Source organism: Canis aureus, chromosome 21 (assembly GCF_053574225.1).
Source record: "Canis aureus isolate CA01 chromosome 21, VMU_Caureus_v.1.0, whole genome shotgun sequence".
NCBI classification, from domain to species: Eukaryota; Metazoa; Chordata; class Mammalia; order Carnivora; family Canidae; genus Canis; species Canis aureus.
In genome coordinates this window covers 13,357,138-13,376,038 of record NC_135631.1, presented here as the reverse complement: position 1 = coordinate 13,376,038, position 18,901 = coordinate 13,357,138, and the positions used below count along the sequence as shown (strand labels likewise).

The window sequence follows — 18,901 nt, the reverse complement described above, 5'->3', positions numbered from 1 at the left end:
CTTTCCTCTCGGCCCCCTGGAGGAAGTTTTGAAAAAGATCAAGGGAAATGGCACGGCACTGGGAAAAAAAGAAAAAAAAAAAAAAAAAAAAAAAGGCTAAAACGGATACCAACAAAACCAGAGAGGAGATTGTCGCCTTCTGCCCTAGGGAAAGTGGAGCTGGAAGGTTCTGGGCTGAGACTGGCCAAGAGGATTTTATTGCTCCAGAGCTGTCAAAACTGCGTACACTCATCTGCACTGAGAATGGAGGTAGAAGATTGTGTCTATTGAATGCTTCACAGAAAAAGGATGGGAGGGTTCTTGATAACTCTGTTGGGTTCTTTTGAAGGACAGAGTTGTTTTTTTTTTTTTTAAAGATTTTATTTATTGATTCATGAGAGAGAGAGAGAGAGAGAGAGAGAGGCAGAGACACAGGCAGAGGGAGAAGCAGGCTTCATGCAGGGAGCCTGACATGGGACTCGATCCCGGGTCTCCAGGATCAGGCCCTGGGCTGAAGGCGGCACTAAACCGCTCAGCCACCTGGGCTGCCCAAGGAGAGAGTTTAATAGAAACTTCGGAGCGTGGGGACTTTCTGTGAGCATGTGTAAGGACACTCAGTGGCACGGAGATCTAAACTTCCCCTAGCCTGATACTGGATCATCCTTGGAGGTCTGGGGGAGGAGAGGAGAGGAGAGGACAGAGTCATGGTTCACCAATGAGATCGAGCAGTTGCCCAACCAGAAATATGACCAACAGGGTCCCTAACGCTGTGTTCCAGGGGCTCATGGAGAAGACAGTGTTTTATGGTATTAATGCAATTGTTTAAAGTGCTTATTTGGATGCTGCTAGTCCTATGGGCTTTTTCTAGAACCTATGTGTTTGGCCTGAGCCTACATAACACTCCAACCTAAAGGTTTTGTTAGGAAACTTGATTGCTGGCAATAGTCCTGGGTATCTCTCTCCTGAGGGTTGAGGGTATCCTTCTCTTGAGGCCTCCGACAGCCTACCACCACTGGGAGAGTAGAAACCATGTTTGTCCTGGAGATCTCTTCCAGGTAAGCAAAAAAGTTGAAAACTCTGCCGAGGTGCTTAGGTAGATATTTCTGAAGGCTGTTTCTGAAGTTGAGTTAGAACTGAGACTGGTCTCCTTTCCATCTGGCTGTTGTCATGGTGTTTGGTTGACCTTGTCCCTGATCTTGTTGGACTTGTGAAAGATGCTTGGCTTGTCACTGATTTTGGATTTCCTCTTCTGTCCCCTGTTGAATATCAGATAACATCTTTGGGACTGGCACATGGTATTAAGAATGACAGGTGCAAGGGAACCAGTCTGGCTATGTTGGATACAGAACACGTTGGGCATGTCCATCTTCTGGGCCTGCAAAGAACACAGAAGGTCACAGAGGACAGGGTATTTTATAGGTCTTTGCTCACTCTTTCTACGGATTGGCTGCTAATCTTGATCCCTAAGAAGAAGAAAAATAGGAAAGATTGGCTTCTGTTGCTTCTCCTTTGAAGTGAAGATCAATGCTAGGGGCTTCCTAAATAGGGAATTTCAGGGACTACTTTAAGAAGTCTTGTCTTTTTTAATAATCGGGCACATCTCATAATTATGAGACAGCTCCATGTCCTTGGTCGAGTTAGTCTGTTAAAGCCTGTTCTAGCCACAATCTCTACATTCCTTGGTGAAGCCTAGCTGCAAGTTTTGCCACAGTTGCTTAGGCATGGGGCATCTGGGCCCCAAACTGTGTCTTACCTCATTTTCAGCATAGGAAGTCCTTCTCCCCTTCTCAGCATGGTGGGATTCTGTGTCCCTTCAGAAATATCTACCTAAAGACTTCTTGCTGACTGGTTGGCTGACAGAGCCCAGGTTTGGCCCTATAAATAGCTCCGATGACTGCCTGTGCTTGCCACTCTCCATCCAGCTTAGAGCTGACAGGGTCAGGTTCTTTCTCCTAGATACACTCAGGAGCAATCCCTAAATTGGGTTTTATACCCACTCATTTGTTCATTCATTCAGCAAACACACATTTGCCAAGCACTAATCTTAATCAGCATGTACATAGTGCAGTGATTAAGAAGCACCAGCGTACTGGGGTTTGAATCTTGGCTTCAGCATTTCTTGGTGTCCCTGTGCAAAACACTTAATCTCCTTGAACTTCAAGGTTCTTACCTGTAAATGAGGGGAGAGCTGGAGTAGTAATAAATTATCATGTGAGAATATTGTAAAAATTAAATGAGGGGATCCCTGGGTTGCTCAGTGGTTTAGCGCCTGCCTTCAGCCCAGGGCATGATCCTGGGGTCCCAGGATCAAGTCTTGCATTGGGCTTCCTGCATGCAGCCTGCTTCTCCCTCCGCCTGTGTCTCTGCCTCTTTCTCTCTCTGTGTCTCTCATGAATAAATAAATAAAATCTTTTTAAAAAATTAAATGAGATAATATTTATGTATATTGAAACCATTTAGCACAGACTACTGTGTTACTACAGGTTTAGAAAAATGTTAGCTGTTTGTTAGCAAGTTTGCATAAGTAGATTAGAGATGATTCTTACCTTTGGACTATGGGAGCCAGGTAAACAAATCATTATACTATATAGTGTCATGTGCTAAAATGGAAGGTCAGCCCTTCATTCATTTCAACTGTTTATTTTTGCTTTTCTCTTTTACAGATCTTGCCTCTTCTTCCCACCTCACCTTGAAAACCTAATGAAACCTAAGTATAGTTCCCTTCTGTCCACACTAACAGAAAATAAATCTGTTAAGTTATACCATGAGTCTAGGGAGCTCATGCCACCCTAGTTCTCCCAGGAGAGGTCCTGGAAGATGGGGTTTTCCTCTGGGAGCTTCCTTGTTAAAACCTCTGTGGTCAGGGATGCGGCCAGGCATCTCACTCCAAGGTTGCTGTGACCTAGGGTGAGAGGTGCTGGCTGAGGTCTCTTGTAGCTGGAACAGTTTAGAATTCCAAGCTCTCCCTCCCACTGGCCTGGGAAAGGAGTCAGGCCTCAGAGCTCATAAGGTAGTAATTGCCCCAATTTGGGGGCTGGGCCATTGTAGTGCCGCCTTCCTTCATGACTACCGTCTTCAATCAGGAATCCTGTCAGTGTGCAGGGATAATTGATGTGGGTCTCAAGCCCATGACTCGCCCCCACCCGCAGCCCCCATCTCCTCCACCCCAAAGTTTGACCCCTGTTGTCTCTTTGTTTCTTCCTTTTAAGTTGGTGCCAGTGATGTGATGTTTTTGGGGGCCGGAAAGTTGACCGTAACCAAGAGCAGCCGGTCAGAAGAGCTGATTCTCTGGCCTTCCTGGCGGTCGGTTGACTCCATTTTCTGTTCTGCATTTTTGATTTAGCAAGAAGCAAATATCTTAGGTGCCCTTGGGCACCTCTTATGCCTTTCCGAGCAAACTTCATTCTTTCACTGCACTTAGGCATTCTCATAGCTGAGTGGATTGACAATAAGCGTCCCTAACACTCATTTCCCTGCTCATTCGGGTCAGAGTGAGGCAAGGCAGGGCTCTGCCTGAGACCCAGCTGGGGAAAGCCTCCCTGGGACTTACTGCAAGCCCTGACTTGGCCTACAGGAGCTCCCCCCTCACCTCTGCGCAGAGCCAAGGATCTGAGCTGCGAGCAAAGCCGGAAACAAAAGACTGGGAGCAAACCTCCCATCTGGCTGGGAGGCAGTGACACAAAGGTGCTGCTGCATAATTTATCAGCAGAGGTTTTCTGGGGCGGAGAAGCTCTAGGCTCAAGGCAGAACTTTTTTGGAGGAGAGGGACTGTCCCTCTGTAGGCTCAGGCAGGTACTGAGTAGGATACTGAGAAAGACACCTGATCAGCACGTGAAATAAAGCTTGGAAATCCTAAGTGCCTCTCTAAGCTCACCAGCTTCATTTCCTGCCAGGTCTCCCCCCGGGGAGGCGGGGGCGGGGGGGGGGGGGGCGGAGGGGGGAGGCGGCTCTAAGTGCTCCCTCGGTTGGCCTCAGCCTTAGGAGCCTGACTGCCACCACTTTTTGGACATGGATGAGGACAAGAGATAGTTTCTCTGTTGGGTTGACTACAGGTTTCTGGAGACCAAATACAGACACCAGATTATAATATCCATAAGCCTAGCAGATAAGCAAGGGAAATTCTCTCCACTTCTTTCCACACACACCCCAACCCTCCCACACCTCAGGCAGTTTAAAGAAGTTTCAACTACAGGTTCAGAGAGGTGGTACAAGTGAATGGTTGTTTTTTTTTTTTTTTTTTTTTAAGATTTTATTTATTTATTCACGAGAGACACACACAGAGAGGCAGAGACACAGAGGGAGAAGCAGGCCTCCTGCAGGGAGCCCTATGGGGGGCTAGGGACCCCAATCCCAGGATCACACCCTGAGCCAAAGACAGACACTCAACTTCTGAGCCACCCAGGGGTCCCAAAAGTGATTGGTTCTAAAATGTATCTCCCCCAAATAAGAATTTCTGCTCTTTGGGAAGAATCGCTGCTAACCATTCTTGTGTCACAAACTGGGACATGTGGTTTAACTAATACAAAAGTACTTCTGGGGCAGTTAACATTTTCAAATATTTTGCTATATCCCTGGCACTGTGGTAGTTATGGTATATTATCACATTTACCCCTTTCAGTGTCCTGATAAGGTAGGTACTGTTAGGTTCCTGTCTTACAGATGGGAAACTAAGGCTCAGAGCAGTTTATGTCACACAGCTAGTGAGTGACTCAGGATTTGAACCTAGAGCCATAACTGTTAAGCCTTTTACCCATACTACCCCTTAGTATGGAATATTTTACATCCAAGCTGTAACAAAGGATCTAGATTGGGATTATCTATATTTTATTTTGGATTGACTTCCCCTCCCTGTTTTCATCTTCTCATGGAATCTCAATGCATAAAGAGTAACTTTTCAGTGCTTTTGATGGAGGAGGGCTTTACTTATTTATTAATTTAGGGGTAGGGGCAGGAGACGGAGCTAGAGAACCTCAAGTAGGTTCCATACCCAGCATGGAGTTTAAAATGGGGCTTGATCTCACTACCCTGAGATCATGACCTGAGCCAAAATCAAGAGTTGGATGCTTAACCAACTAAGCCACCCAGGAGCCCCAGGAGGAGGCTTTAAAAAGCTCCCAGGGGGAAAAAAAAAAAAAAAAAAAAGCTCCCAGGGGACGCCTGGGTGGCTCAGCAGTTGGGCTCCTGCCTTCGGCTCAGGTCGTGACCCTGGGATCTGGGATGAAGTCCCACATCGGGCTCCCTACTGGGACCCTGCTTCTCCCTCTGCCTGTGTCTCTGCCTCTCTCTCTCTCTCTCTCTCTGTGTGTGTGTGTGTCTCTCATGAACAAATAAATAAAATCTTTTAAAAAAATAAATAAAATAAATAAAAAGCTCCCAGGAAGAGACGTGGGGTTTGTTGCTCTTGTGAAACCATGTATTACCATATGGACCTTGTGTTTTGAGAGGTTGGGGGGGAGAGGAAAGCAATATTTTGAGCACAGCCACATTCAAGCCATGTTGGATTTGTGAAATCTATAGACTGAACTGCTGGGGAGGGTGAGTAGACTTTTGAGGACCGGGCTGGAGACAGCCTAACTCCATCATAGCTACATTACTGGGTTGAGAGGACACATCCAAGTGAAGATGATGGGATTAATAGCAACAGTAAAGCTCCTTACTGTGTATTTCATATGTATTATTTCATTTAAACATCCCAGCAATCCTGTGAAAGAGGTACTATTATTATCCCCATTTTGCAATAGAGGAAGCTAATCCATTTCTGAATTGCTCTGTGATTTAGGTTCTGAATGCTCTTTTCTATACTTGCCTCCTAGGAATGGGTTGATCATAAATGAGACAAGAGTAAAGGATACTTGGTGCCTCGAGCTTCTCCAGAGAAAGGCACTGATACAGGACTCTTGCCACAGTACCTTTGTCTACCCGTTCTTGAGGTCATTCATGCCTCCAGCTTAACCCGTGGAGGGGCCTTGCAGCTTGGCCCACAGTAGGGGTTTTAGACCTTTCAAGCCCTGAAATAGTGGGGCTTAATCATGAGGTGGCTAGATAAGACAATTCTGGGTGAGTCAAGTTCTATCATAGTCATAGCAAGACCTGTCATTTACTGAGAGCTTAGTATGTGTAAGGCATTATGCTAAGTGCTTTCTATGAATTAACTAATTTAACTCTTGTAGTGTCTGTGTGAGGTAGGGGCTATGCTTATCTTGATTTTCTGATGAGAAACTAAGGTATAAAGAGATTTAAGCAACATGCCTAGGAACTAGCTTAGTTTTGTTCCCATGCTCATATATGCTCTCCTGCCTCATAACTTTGGAGGCTGACCTTTATGAACTTCTTTTCTGTGGTTAAGAGTGGCAAAAGATGAGGCACCTGGGTGACCCAGTTGGTTAAGAATATCCCTTTGGCTTAGGTCATGATCCCAGGGTCCTGGGACTGAGCCCCATGTAGAGCTCTCTGCTTAGTGGGGAGCCTGCTTCTTCCTCTCCCCTTTACTCATGCACTCTCTCTTTTTCTCCCTCTAATAAATAAATAAAATCTTTAAAAAATAAAAAATGAGTGGTAAGAGAGGGCTGAACTTGATGGGACCAGTAATCATGTGTCTGAAGCTGCCCATTACTGAGGCAGCCCACTAGAATATTTCACCAGGTAGATTTTCAAACCAGGTAAGCTGGCCTCTAGGTATTAAGGGATAGAAATAAGTAGAATCATAGCATGCCAGTACTACAGCCTGACCATACAGTGATAGAAAGGAACTCTTGTAGGAGAAGGGGGTGATCTTGAACTGGATAGGACTAGGACACCACCTTACAAAGAAGATTCCTGTTTTCTTTGATACAGATTAGGTAGGAAATAATTACTTTTATTTCTGATATTCTGGGCTTCATTTTTCCTTTGATTCCAACTCGCACAAGACTCTAGCTGAATGTATCACTCACTCATTTTATAAACTCGTATTGATCAACTACTACACACCAAGCATTGAACTGTGCACTGTGAATACAAAGACAAAACTCTGTGTCATATAGTTCCAGCTGCCAGGAGGCTTATAGTCTGTTAAGTGAACAGTGATCCCATAGCAGGCTAAATGCTACCACAAGAGGAGGCACAAGGGGGCCTCTGGAGCATGGTCCAGGGGCTTTCAATTCATCTGGGACCACGTAGGCCCAGATGGGGCAGCCTCAGGAAAGGGTGCACTTCCTGGCCTTCCTCTGCCAACCATTTACTTTTTTGGTGTTGGTTCTGATGTTTTCTTTTTTTTTTTTTTTTTTTTTTTTGGTTCTGATGTTTTCTAAGCAAGCTCTGTCCTTTGATTTTTTTAAAAAATAAATTTCATTCATTTATTCATGAGAGACACAGAGACACAGGCAGAGGGAGAAGCAGGCTCCATGCAAGGAGCCCGACGTGGGACTCGATCCCCAGACTCCAGGGTCACGCCCTGGGCCGAAAGCAGGCTCCAAACCGCTGAACCACCCAGAGATCCCCAAGCTCTGTCCTTTGAAACAGGGCTGTTTATAGGTGCCCAGGGTTCCCCTAATTCCAGATATCTTGTGGTTAAGGTGAAATCCATTTCCAAGTGGCTCCTTGCTGCCACTCCTTTTAGTTATGTCAGTTTTGTCTTGCTCCATGGGCATCCCTTTCAGTGAGAGACACTGACTGCATAGGCTGCCCAAGCAGCTGAAATCAGTAGATTGGTCTCTTGATTGGCCTGGATTAAGTTGATTTCATTTCACATAATTTATCCTCATGAAATAAGGTTTATATCCTCACCATGGCCACCAGTGGGCAGGAGGAGAGAGGAGAGCTTTGGTATGTTGCAAGAACTCTTGCCTGATATGAGTGAGTGATGGTTCCTCCCTTTCCATTGTAATCCTTTCCCCACTGGTAGCCGTCCTATCCCAGCATTCACAGGACACTCCTTAGCCTTCTCATTTCTGGTTCAACCTGAAAAAGCTGCTCTGTAGCTGTGTACAGTCCCTGTCCACCTTGGGCCTCTAAGTGACTGGTGTATCCCCTCCCTCCAGCAGAGTGTTCTATGGGATGGTGGAGAGCAGTGCCTCTCTAACCTTAAGTGTGCATCAGTGTCATCTGAGAAGCTTGTTGCAGGTCCAGATTGTGAGATCACATTAGGAGAATACTGGTATAAGGGTCAGAATGGGGCTGTCATCCTGGCTCTTCCTATTTACCCCATGACCTTGGCCAAAGCGGATGACCTTACCCATGGAGTGGGGACTGCAGTAACTACTTAGGTTATTGTAATGATTAAAGGTGAATGCAAATATGCATGTAAAAGTAGCCTGTGAACTCTAAAAAGAGTAGGGGTGCCTGAGTGCTCAGTCAGTTGGGTGTCTGCCTTTGTTTGGCTCAGGTCATGATCTCAAGGTCTTGAGATTGAGCCCCTCATGGGGCTCTCTACTCAGCAGGGAGTCTGCTTCTTTTTCTCACTTTCCCTCTGTGCTCTTTCTCTCATAAATAAATAAATAAATAAATAAATAAATAAATAAATAAATAAATAAATAAAATCTTAAAAAAAAAAAAAAACCTCTAAAGAGTAACTGCAAAATATTACTATTTGTTGTCAGAAGCCCTGTTCCCTTCTGGATCAACAAAACATGGAGGCCCTGGTTCAAAAGGCTGGGGCTACAGACTGTCCCTGCTTCATTACTTTCTTTACCTTAGGGCAAGAGACATTGGTCTTTAGTCTGAGCAGTAAGCAGGAGAGGTCACTACTTGAGATCTATAAACACAGTGTGTATTTGCTAATCGAGAATGCATAAAGGAGAGGGATCCAGAAGTCTCAGTGTGGTAAATTCCCTTTTTTGATCTCAGAGTTTTGGAAATTCTCATAAAAGCAATGCAGCTTATTGGGAGGCAGTGTAATGAAGTGATTAAGGGAAGAGGCTCTGGGATCAATCTGCCTGGGTGTGAATGCTGGCTTCAATCCTTAGTACCTGTGTGACCTGTCAACAGACTTCACCTCTCTGTGCCTCAATCTCTTTAAGTGTAAAGTGGTGACAGTAATAGCAATGTCACCTCCCAGGGTTGTTGAGAGCTTTCAAGGATGTAGCATCAGAAAAGCACTTAGAAAAGTATTTGAAGGGCACCTGGTAAGTACATACTCAGTAAATGATGGTTGTGTTGTTATAAAACTTTTGCCATATACCAGTCCTGTGCTAAGCTGTTTACATGGAGTCCCATTTTATGGATGAGGAAACTGAGGTTCAGAGACCTTAATCAACTTGCTCAAAGTTGTGGAGTTGGTGGTAGAACTAGGACTTGAAGTCCAGTCTCTCCGACTCCAGAATCTATGCTCTTTACTATAGTGTTCCACTATATCTGGTATACCAAATGGATGTTTCTCTTCTTTTCTTCAAAAGAAAGCCATGAAGAATTGGTAAGGTGGCCGAGGCAAGGGAAGTGAGGTATTAAGTAGTGGGATTTTGGTTAATCTCTCAGGAATACCCTATGAGCCCATTCACATGTATCCCCAAAACCGGATGACTTGCCTACCAAGGGTAGGGAACACTTTGGGGGGAGATCTCTTCATTGAATTGCTTTAGGTCAAAAGGCCCGAGTCCATGGAGGCTGAAGAGCGAGCATGACTGAGAAATAGCTTTCAAGGCCAAGAGCATAGCTGAATACTCTAACTTAACGCTTTCCAAAGTGAAGACTGTGCATGCCACCTGCACTCATCCAGTTCCTTTCTTTACTCTTTTTATTCAAAAGGGTTAAAAGCTGTCCTTTCTGATCACAGCCAGGACTTGCGTGAAAACGCAGAATTTCACCTCTGGGAATCCCAGAGGAGGCAGCAGTTGTACCGAGAGCTGGCTTTTCAGGGCATTACGTGTCTGTTTACCATAAGAAGGCCCAGGCCCAGGGTTTGCCTGATGTGGCTGCCTGACCTTCATGTGTTTCTCTGACACGCAGGAAGTCGGGACTCTTCAGCCGCCTGCAACTAACTCATGCCCACCCGATGGAATGCTTTGTTCCTGAGGTCTGCTAGGGGAAATCAGGACTTCTTTTATCATGCAGCCAAGGGCGGGGGTGGGGCCCTACAAGAAAAAAATCAACCTAAAACTGAAGGCTCCTTCCACCTTCAGTATTCTTTTTAACTTGCACGCAGCACCACAATACTGCTATTCTTACTCTCCTAATCCTGGTGCTCGGGTTCTTAAAATCAAGGCGTTTGGGGAAAATTTAACCCCTGCATCTGCAGCCATCCACACCCCCAGCCTGCATTGATTGAGCATCTTCGTTGTGCCAGGGCCCGAGGTTAGCTTCGTCCACATTTATCTTCTCGTCCAGTCCTTGTGGCTTTTCACAAATGAGGAAGCGGAGGCTCAGGGAGCTAAGCGACTTGTACGGGGTCACGCCGCTGGTCGGTGGCACTCAGTCTGCTCCAGGTCCGGTGCTTTTTCCTCTCCTGCTCCCCCAAGCCCCCAATTCTTCCTCTCTGGTGCTGTCACTCCCCTTACCATACGTTTCACGCTGGTGTAGCTCCTGCTCCCTGCTGTTTTCTCAACCATGGACATCTGGGGCTGGAGCATTTCTTTGTTGGGGGGCGGCCTGCCCTGTCCAGTGTAGGATATCTGGCAGTGTCCCTGGCTTCTACCCATTAGACGCCAGAAGTACCGCCAGTCTCCATAACCAGAAAGGTCTCCACACATTTGCCAAATACTGTCCTGGGGGAGAAACCATCTCTCTTTGGGAATCACTGCGTTAGTCTTATCTTTCCTCTTCACCATTCCTCCCTGTGAAGGGGATCTGCATTTTGGGAAGCCCACCGAATGGAGTCCTTTGGAATCCTTAGTCTTTGCTGTTTCATCCAGCCAGAGTTCCTTAAAGTAGTGCCTAGAGCTGTGATGAGCCGGTCACAATACAAAAGTTGCTCAGGGTCTGTGTGAAAAAAGCCCCTTCCCTCCTCAGTGCTCTCAGAATTGACCCAAGAGTCTGGGGCTGGGGCAGCAGCAGCGGCAGCCGGGTCTTCAGTGCTTCCCTGGTGGAGAATACTCTGTCCTGCACTTGCAGAGAGACCTGGACAGACAGGAGCCCTGGGCTTGGAGTAAAGCCTTCCTCTTAAAGTATAGAGATACTGCACCTCTCAAAAGGATTCCTTTGGTGTCCACAGGAGATCCAGCATCTTTTCTAGGGCAGCTGATTCCCTTAGCTTGTGGAATGGGGAATGACAGGTCCCTGTTGAGGATCTGGTGACATCTGTGGTCCTTTACTCCAGAAATGTACATTTTGCCCATAGTTTTAGTAGTTCACTGATCTTAAATGCTGGCCATCCATCCATCCATCCATCCATGCCCTATGCTCACACTTATCTTTGGGGGTTCAAGTGGAGAGGGACAGGCTCCAGCCCTCTCTCCTGGTTTTTGGAGCAGAGAGCAGTACACCCTTTCATTCTGGGCCCTAATTCCTTCCCTGTTCCAGCCCAGCCTGAGGGCAGGGCCCAGCTAAGGGGAGGAAGGGGAGAAGAAAACAAGGGGTAGAGATGAGCAATGAGTGGTGGTCCCCTTCTTTCCCAGCTGCAGCAGCCCAGCGGGTTAGATGACTGCAAGGAGGGGGAGAGACTGACCCTTTGTTCCAGCTGAGGCTGGAGCAGGGGCACTGAGCCATTCACACGCCATCCCAGGGCATCCTGCTGGGCACGCTGGGGAGGGGGTACAGCAGCCGGTCATGGGACTTGGCCAGGCAGATAGCTCCTTGCTCAATAGGGAAGCCCAGCTGCTTGCTGCTGAGGCTGGGGGAGGGGCTGCTCCTGCCATCCTTCTCTGGGCTGTAGTCTGTCCCTCAGGCGGGAAGCTTCTGACTGCTCCCAGTCACTCTGCCCTGAGGCAGCCTAGTCCCCTCAGCCTGGGGCCCTGCTTCTCCTGGTCACCCTCCTCAAAGGTGGGTTCTGACCGGGAGACTCACAACAGCCTGTGCTGCTTCCCGCTCTCCTGTCTGGATTCCTTATCCCAAAAGGGGCTCCAGCATTTTAATTCCACTATTTCTTGCCCTCCCTACCTAACAACCAAGGGCCTCATTGTGGCTAGAGGCAAAAGCATCCATATCTCAAGCTGCTTTGGAGGGAAGGGTATTGAGTTTCTCTCTGCATCACCCTTTCTGTCCCATTACTCCTTTTCCCCAAGAGCATCAACTCTTTGAGTAGCATCACTTATCCCTGGTCTCTTGGGAGTATGGACCAAAAAGCCCAGTCCTAGAGCAAGTACCTACTGCTTATGAATCCAGAGTCACAGATTATCTTCTTGACCATTTGTGCCTTGGGAGAAGGGGAAGGCATGATTGCATGGTCTCCTGGGTGACAATGTGCCCCTAGACTAGGCTCCTCTACTTTACTGTCTGGAATGGGCTTTGGTTGGGCGGGAGCTGGGCCCTCACTGCTTCCTTTCCCATCTGCCCAGGCCTAGCCAGCAGCCCTGAGTGTGCTTGTGGTCGGAGCCACTTCACGTGTGCGGTGAGCGCCCTCGGCGAGTGTACCTGTATCCCTGCACAGTGGCAGTGTGATGGGGACAATGACTGCGGGGACCACAGCGATGAGGATGGATGTAGTAAGTCCCCTCCTCCCCTCCTACACACTTCCGGCAGTGGAACCCGGGGATGAGGGTCTGAGGGTGTCCTGTGCACTGGCTGAGCCAGACTCAGCGCATTGGACTCCTGTGAGGGTGATAGATGCTGACTGATGGGTGGTTTCTTCACAATATATAAGGCTCCAATCCTCCTGTATTTCCTTTATTTTCATGCAGATATGACCAATTAAAACAAACTGTGACAAGTATGGAGGAAAACACCCTTGAAAACTATAGAAAAAAAAAAAAAAAGAAAACTATAGGCATTCTCTTTACATAGATCTCTCTGTATTTATGTGAATATATGTTTGTATATTTGTCCTGCATATTTGTGCATTTTTTAATGTGCATACTATATGTAGATGCAGATTATTTCTGTGTTTTTAATGCTGGTATTCTGTGTAATCATATCTTTTTTTAATAATATAAACTCTGTAAGAAATCTTATATTCTCTTTAAATCTTGCTTTCCCGTAATATATGCACAACAGGCCAGGGCACCCTGCCTCAGATCTATAGACCAGTCACTGCTGAGCCAGTTGTCTGGGTTTAGGGATGCAACCTGCATAGCACCTATGTCTGAGGGTGGCTAATTAGTCTAATAAGATGAAGCTACAACCTGGACCTTGTTAACCCTGACCGGTTCAGCTAATCGTGATGATAAATGGCTCACTTTCATGTGCATTATCTCTAAAGACCACTGTGAGCCAAGTATAATTACTCCCATTGTACAGTCAGAGAACCTATGGCTCAGAGATGGTGTGATAAGTAATGAATTCTAGAACTGGAAATGGAGCCCAGATGTGTTCATCATCATTTAACAGGAGAAAAAGAAAAAAATAGTACACCTCTTTTTCTTGCTCATGTTTCTATCTCTGCTTTCTTTAGTAGTTTTGGGTTCCTTAGACTGTGCTGCCCTGTGGGCAGGCATGGGAGCCTGCGAGAGAGGACTATAGTTCACATGGGGAGACGTGGGATAAAAGGTGTTGGCAAAGGGTTTCCAGCCCAGGTAAGGCTGTCTCAGTAAGTGTACCAGACTGATTCCCCGTTGCCTTCTTCTTCCGGGACCCAGTGCTGCCCACCTGTTCTCCTCTTGACTTTCACTGTGACAATGGCAAGTGCATCCGCCGCTCCTGGGTGTGTGATGGCGACAACGACTGTGAGGATGACTCAGATGAGCAGGACTGTCGTGAGTGCTGGTGGCGCCAGGCGGGCTCCATCAGGCTCTGCTGGGAAGGGATTTTCAATCAGAAAATGATGCCCCAGGCCCACGTCAACTCTAGGGTCTTCAGCTCTTTGTCCCTCCTTTCACCTCCCCTCTTGGTTAGATGAACCCAAGAGATGGCCCCCTGCTTCAGATTCCTCCGGGCAGTGTTGGAGTAGCCCGACTTCCCTGTTCCATGGGGCTTTCTGTTGGGCCTGCAGCAGCCTGACTGCTCTGTGCCCACAGCCCCCCGGGAGTGTGAGGAGGATGAGTTCCCCTGCCAGAACGGCTACTGCATCCGGAGCCTGTGGCACTGCGACGGGGACAATGACTGCGGTGACAACAGTGATGAGCAGTGTGGTGAGTGGAGCTCTGGAGGTGGGGGGGCGGAATGGCTACTGGTGCCCTGGGCCTCAGGGAGAATGAGCAGCAGCAGCTCTAGCACAGCTGCATTGTGAACTGCCTGGATAGAGAGCAGCTGGAGGAAGGCCGAGGGGCAGGGCAGTGCAGACCTCAGGGAACCACGGGACAGGAGCCCCAGACCCAGTCTTTCCAGGGCTCCAGTGATCCCCCTCCACAGTCTGCACCAGGTCTGTGATGTCTGGCAGGGACTGGGTCAGACCCACAGGGGCAGGGAGGGTGGGCGTTGGGAACGATGAAAGGAGGGCGGCCTGTGGGGCTCCTGCAGGATCGCTGTCCCATTGCGTCCCCCAGACATGCGCAAGTGCTCTGACAAGGAATTCCGCTGCAGTGACGGAAGCTGCATCGCCGAGCACTGGTACTGTGACGGCGACACCGACTGCAAAGATGGCTCTGATGAGGAGAGCTGTCGTGAGTGGCCCCAGAACCCAGGCTGGTGGGCTGGGCTGGGGCAGAGGGCTGCATCCCAGGGGCCAAGGGCCAGGCTGCAGGGTGCATACACAGTGGGCCAGGAGGGTGGGAAACCGCACCTCTAAGGTTGAGCTAGGGTGCAAGCACGTTCCCCAGGTGCAGAGGGCTGTTCCCCAGGTGCGGAGGGGTGGCTCATTTTGGTCCACCAGCACCAGTCCATCAGGGTCGACCCCGATGAAACCTGCTTTCCTTGCCTGAACATCCTACCCCTTGGAGGAGTCAGGGCCTCTCTTCTCTGTCCAAGCCTGAGTATATGCCCCTCCCTACCCCTGTCTGCCTTCCAGCCTCAGCAGTGCCAGCGCCTCCCTGCAACCTGGAGGAGTTCCAGTGTGCCTACGGCCGCTGCATCCTCGATATCTACCACTGTGATGGTGATGATGACTGTGGAGACTGGTCAGACGAGTCCGACTGCTGTGAGTGGTCTGGCCAGCAGGGTGGAGGAGGAGGGAGGGAGGCCAGGCCCCAAGGAACTCCTAGGGTGGTAAGGCACAGGTGCCAGCTGGGGCAGGAGCTCAGGGGAGGAGTTTCCAGATTCCCTGCTCCCTGTTAGGCAGAGATGGAGGAACCGGGTGCTGGGACTGGACTTTCGGGTCTGCCCTGGACACTGTGTCCAGGGACTGGCTCAAGACAGGAGCCTGCCTGTTTCCCCAGCGTCCCACCAGCCCTGCCGCTCGGGGGAGTTCATGTGTGACAGTGGCCTGTGCATCAATGCAGGCTGGCGCTGTGATGGCGACGCGGACTGTGATGACCAATCTGATGAGCGCAATTGCAGTGAGTGGAGACAATGCCAAAGGGCTGGGCCAGAAATAGGGAAAGGGCTCGTAGAGCCAAAAAAGGCCACCGTTGATAAAGACAGATGGGACAGGACTATTGTGGACAGTGGTGTAGGTTGGGCAGGACATAGAGGTGGTACGTCTAAAGGGATTCCAGTCATATAGCGGATCTACATATTCTATAATCATACAGATTTGTATATTTGTCGTGGCAGTTTTCTCAATGATGGCAGGAAGGCGTCTTGAGGAAAGGTTGCCTTTTTCTGATTTTCACAATGATGCCATTTGGAACAACTGCGACCAGGAGAGTGGCACAGATACTGGCATGAAATGCAGTTTGGGGCAGCAGGGTGGAACCTCGGGCCAAAACAGGGCCAGCCTTTCATTAGGCCTTTGCTTTGCCCAGCCACCTCCATGTGTACAGCAGAACAGTTCCGCTGTCGGTCAGGTCGCTGCGTCCGCCTCTCCTGGCGCTGTGATGGGGAGGATGACTGTGCAGACAACAGTGATGAAGAGAACTGTGAGAACACAGGTAGAGCCTCCCGGGGGTACCCCAGGCCCCTGAGCCCGTGGTTGGGTTGGAGGACAGGAATGGAAAGAGGATGTCACTGCTGCCATTCCAGCTGGGCTACAGGGATGCTTAGCCAGATCTTGCCCACGGCCTGGATTATTCCTGCCCTTCTCAGTTACCAGTGTCAAATCCAGGTGCATCTGTTAACCTGCACAGCCTTACAGCCTGGAACACAACATCAGCAGCCTCTCACGTTCTGACTCCTACGCAGACAGCCCGCCTGTTGCTCTGGCCTAATGAGCAAGGACTGTTCTCTGTGGCTGACAGCCCTCACTGCCCTAGCCATGCCGCTGGGCACAGGACACACAGATGCACTCTCTCATTCTGTCCCGCTGTCCCTCACTATCCCACTGTGGTGTCCTGGGGAGCAAACGAGTGCAGACATTCAGCCAGCCCTGTCTGAGCTGCTTCCTGCCCAGGACCCTGACCCTCCCACCTTGAGTCTCATCTGTCTCCAGCTCACCCTAGAAAATGACAGGCTCCCATCCTTTTGTTGACCTACTCTGCTGTGACCTGCCTCTCCCTCCCTCCTTGCTTGCCTCCCACCCTGTCCAGGAAGCCCCCAGTGTGCCTCGGATCAGTTCCTGTGCTGGAACGGGCGCTGCATTGGGCAGAGGAAGCTGTGCAATGGAGTTAACGACTGTGGAGACAACAGTGATGAAAGCCCACAGCAGAACTGCCGTGAGTGTCCCCAGTGGGTGGGCCTGACCCATGGTCTGTGGCTGAACCCCACCCATGTGGTTCAAAGAGAAGCCTCCCTGGGGATTCTCACAGCCTCCAGAGCTGTTCTTCGGGGTCCAGGTGGAATGCCAAGTTGGCTGTCTGGGGGAGGATTCTGGGCTCAACTCCCATCTCTGGCTTGGCTGGCACAGGGCCCCGGACGGGTGAGGAGAACTGCAATGTTAACAACGGTGGCTGCGCCCAGAAGTGCCAGATGGTGCGGGGGGCGGTGCAGTGTACCTGCCACACAGGCTATCGGCTCACTGAGGATGGGCACATGTGCCAAGGTGAGCTCGGGCCTGCTTTGGAATTGGGCAGGGGCAGCAGACAGGCAGCTAGCTATGTTTCCTCTGGGTCGGACATTGACCTCATGTCATCATCACCATAGGAGGTGGGGATTGTCCCTACTGTTTCACAGAGGGGGAAACCGAAGCCCAGAGAGGTTTAGTAACTTACTGATGGCCACAGAGCTGGTGAGAGCAGAGTTGGGATTCTAGCTGGGTCTCCGTGATCTTGAAGCTCTTAACCACTTGTTACATAGTTTTCCCACTAGGCCTAGAGAAAAGATGGGTGTGTTGGCCGGGATACAACTAGTCAGCCTGGAAGTGGGGGCGGGGAGGATGGCAGAACCAAGATCTCCTGACCCTGCCCGGTCCTCCCAGATGTGAATGAATGTGCAGAAGAGGGGTATTGCAGCCAGGGCTGCACCAACAGCGAAGGGGCCTTCCAGTGCTGGTGTGAAGCAGGCTACGAGCTCCGGCCTGACCGGCGCAGCTGCAAGGCTCTGGGTAAGGGCCGTTCGTGTTCGGCTGGGTGGGCAGAGGGCTGAGAATGGAAAGTACTTGTGGATTTGCTGAGAGGTAGGGAGAGTTTTCATCTCAGTAAAATAGAGCTGTGAGTTGCATTCTGGGCCCCAAGAAAAACTGCTGGGGTGGGGTGGGTGGGAGAGTATACTTTGGAGGCTGCCACTTTTCCAATACTGATGCCAGCAGCTCTGGACATGCCCTAATGGGCAAGGGGCCCCATTTGTCAGCTGAGGAGCTTGGGGTGCATGCTGATGGATGTCAGGGGCAGCTCTGGAGCCCAGTGGGGGCCCCATTTCTGTGCCACATCCCAGGGCCGGAGCCTGTGCTACTATTCGCCAATCGCATCGACATCCGGCAGGTGCTGCCGCACCGCTCTGAGTACACGTTGTTGCTCAACAACCTGGAGAACGCCATTGCCCTGGATTTCCACCACCGGCGCGAGCTTGTCTTCTGGTCAGATGTCACCCTGGACCGGATCCTCCGTGCCAACCTCAATGGCAGCAATGTGGAGGAGGTTGTGTCTACAGGGCTCGAGAGCCCAGGTAGGGAATGAGGCCCTGGTTGGGGGAAGGGTAGACCCACATCATGTGCAAAGCAACCATGGAAGGAACAGGATAGTGACTTGCCAACCTTGGGCAGCAGAACATCTTTTTCTTCAGTGAAATCTTGGTTGGAATTCTAATAGAGAAAACATTAATTTGATGGGTTCAGGTTTATGACATCTGGTCATTATTAGGCTCAATAATAATGAGATATTTTAATGAACGTGATCATTTGAAATCAGAGATGTATGGACAACACTTACAATTTGCTGCAAGTCTTAGCATTTGGTTCAGTTCAGAACTTTGTTTTGATTGCTCAGTATTAAGAATATTCTCCTCGGGATCCCTGGGTGGCGCAGCAGTTTGGCGCCTGCCTTTGGCCCAGGGCATGATCCTGGAGACCCGGGATCAAATCCCACGTCGGGCTCCGGGTGCATGGAGCCTGCTTCTCCCTCTGCCTATGTCTCTGCCTCTCTCTCTCTCTCTCTCTGTGTGACTATCATAAATACATTAAAAAAAAAAAAAAAAGAATATTCTCCTCTACCCAGATAGATACATCCAAATATTTACAGATTGAAAAAAAAAAAACAAGAGCTCATTCTGTAATCTCAGGCCATTCTACAAACCAGTGAAGTGGTTTGGGATTTGGTATCAAGCACGTTTGACTCACATGCTAATGGAACTTCTGAAGTACCTTTACAAAACTCTAAGCTACAGTTTGCAAACCCGAGCCAGTGTGGCAGGGAACCCTAGTGTGAGTCAGGAAGTCAGGTTTCAGGAAGTGGAATATCGTTGGCTGAGTGAAGCCTTGACCTTGGACAGTTACTCAGCTTCTCTGTGCTTCAAT

The 18,901-nt window shown here is 49.3% G+C and overlaps 1 protein-coding gene across 2 annotated transcripts in view; it reads left to right on the top strand.

The window, feature by feature from the left end:
• Positions 1–18,901, top strand: part of LRP4 (LDL receptor related protein 4) — a 52,252-nt gene that overhangs the window by 1,842 nt on the left and 31,509 nt on the right. For both annotated transcript variants that reach the window (XR_013359972.1, XM_077863102.1), the window contains exons 2-12: positions 12,384–12,530; positions 13,620–13,736; positions 13,998–14,111; positions 14,466–14,582; positions 14,927–15,055; positions 15,294–15,413; positions 15,822–15,947; positions 16,542–16,667; positions 16,859–16,993; positions 17,369–17,494; positions 17,824–18,054. Coding sequence is in view for 1 of the 2 variants with exons in the window: in XM_077863102.1 (XP_077719228.1) it covers positions 12,384–12,530; positions 13,620–13,736; positions 13,998–14,111; positions 14,466–14,582; positions 14,927–15,055; positions 15,294–15,413; positions 15,822–15,947; positions 16,542–16,667; positions 16,859–16,993; positions 17,369–17,494; positions 17,824–18,054 (1,488 nt within the window). In the remaining variant the exon portion in view is untranslated. The remainder of the gene's footprint in view (positions 1–12,383; positions 12,531–13,619; positions 13,737–13,997; positions 14,112–14,465; positions 14,583–14,926; positions 15,056–15,293; positions 15,414–15,821; positions 15,948–16,541; positions 16,668–16,858; positions 16,994–17,368; positions 17,495–17,823; positions 18,055–18,901) is intronic.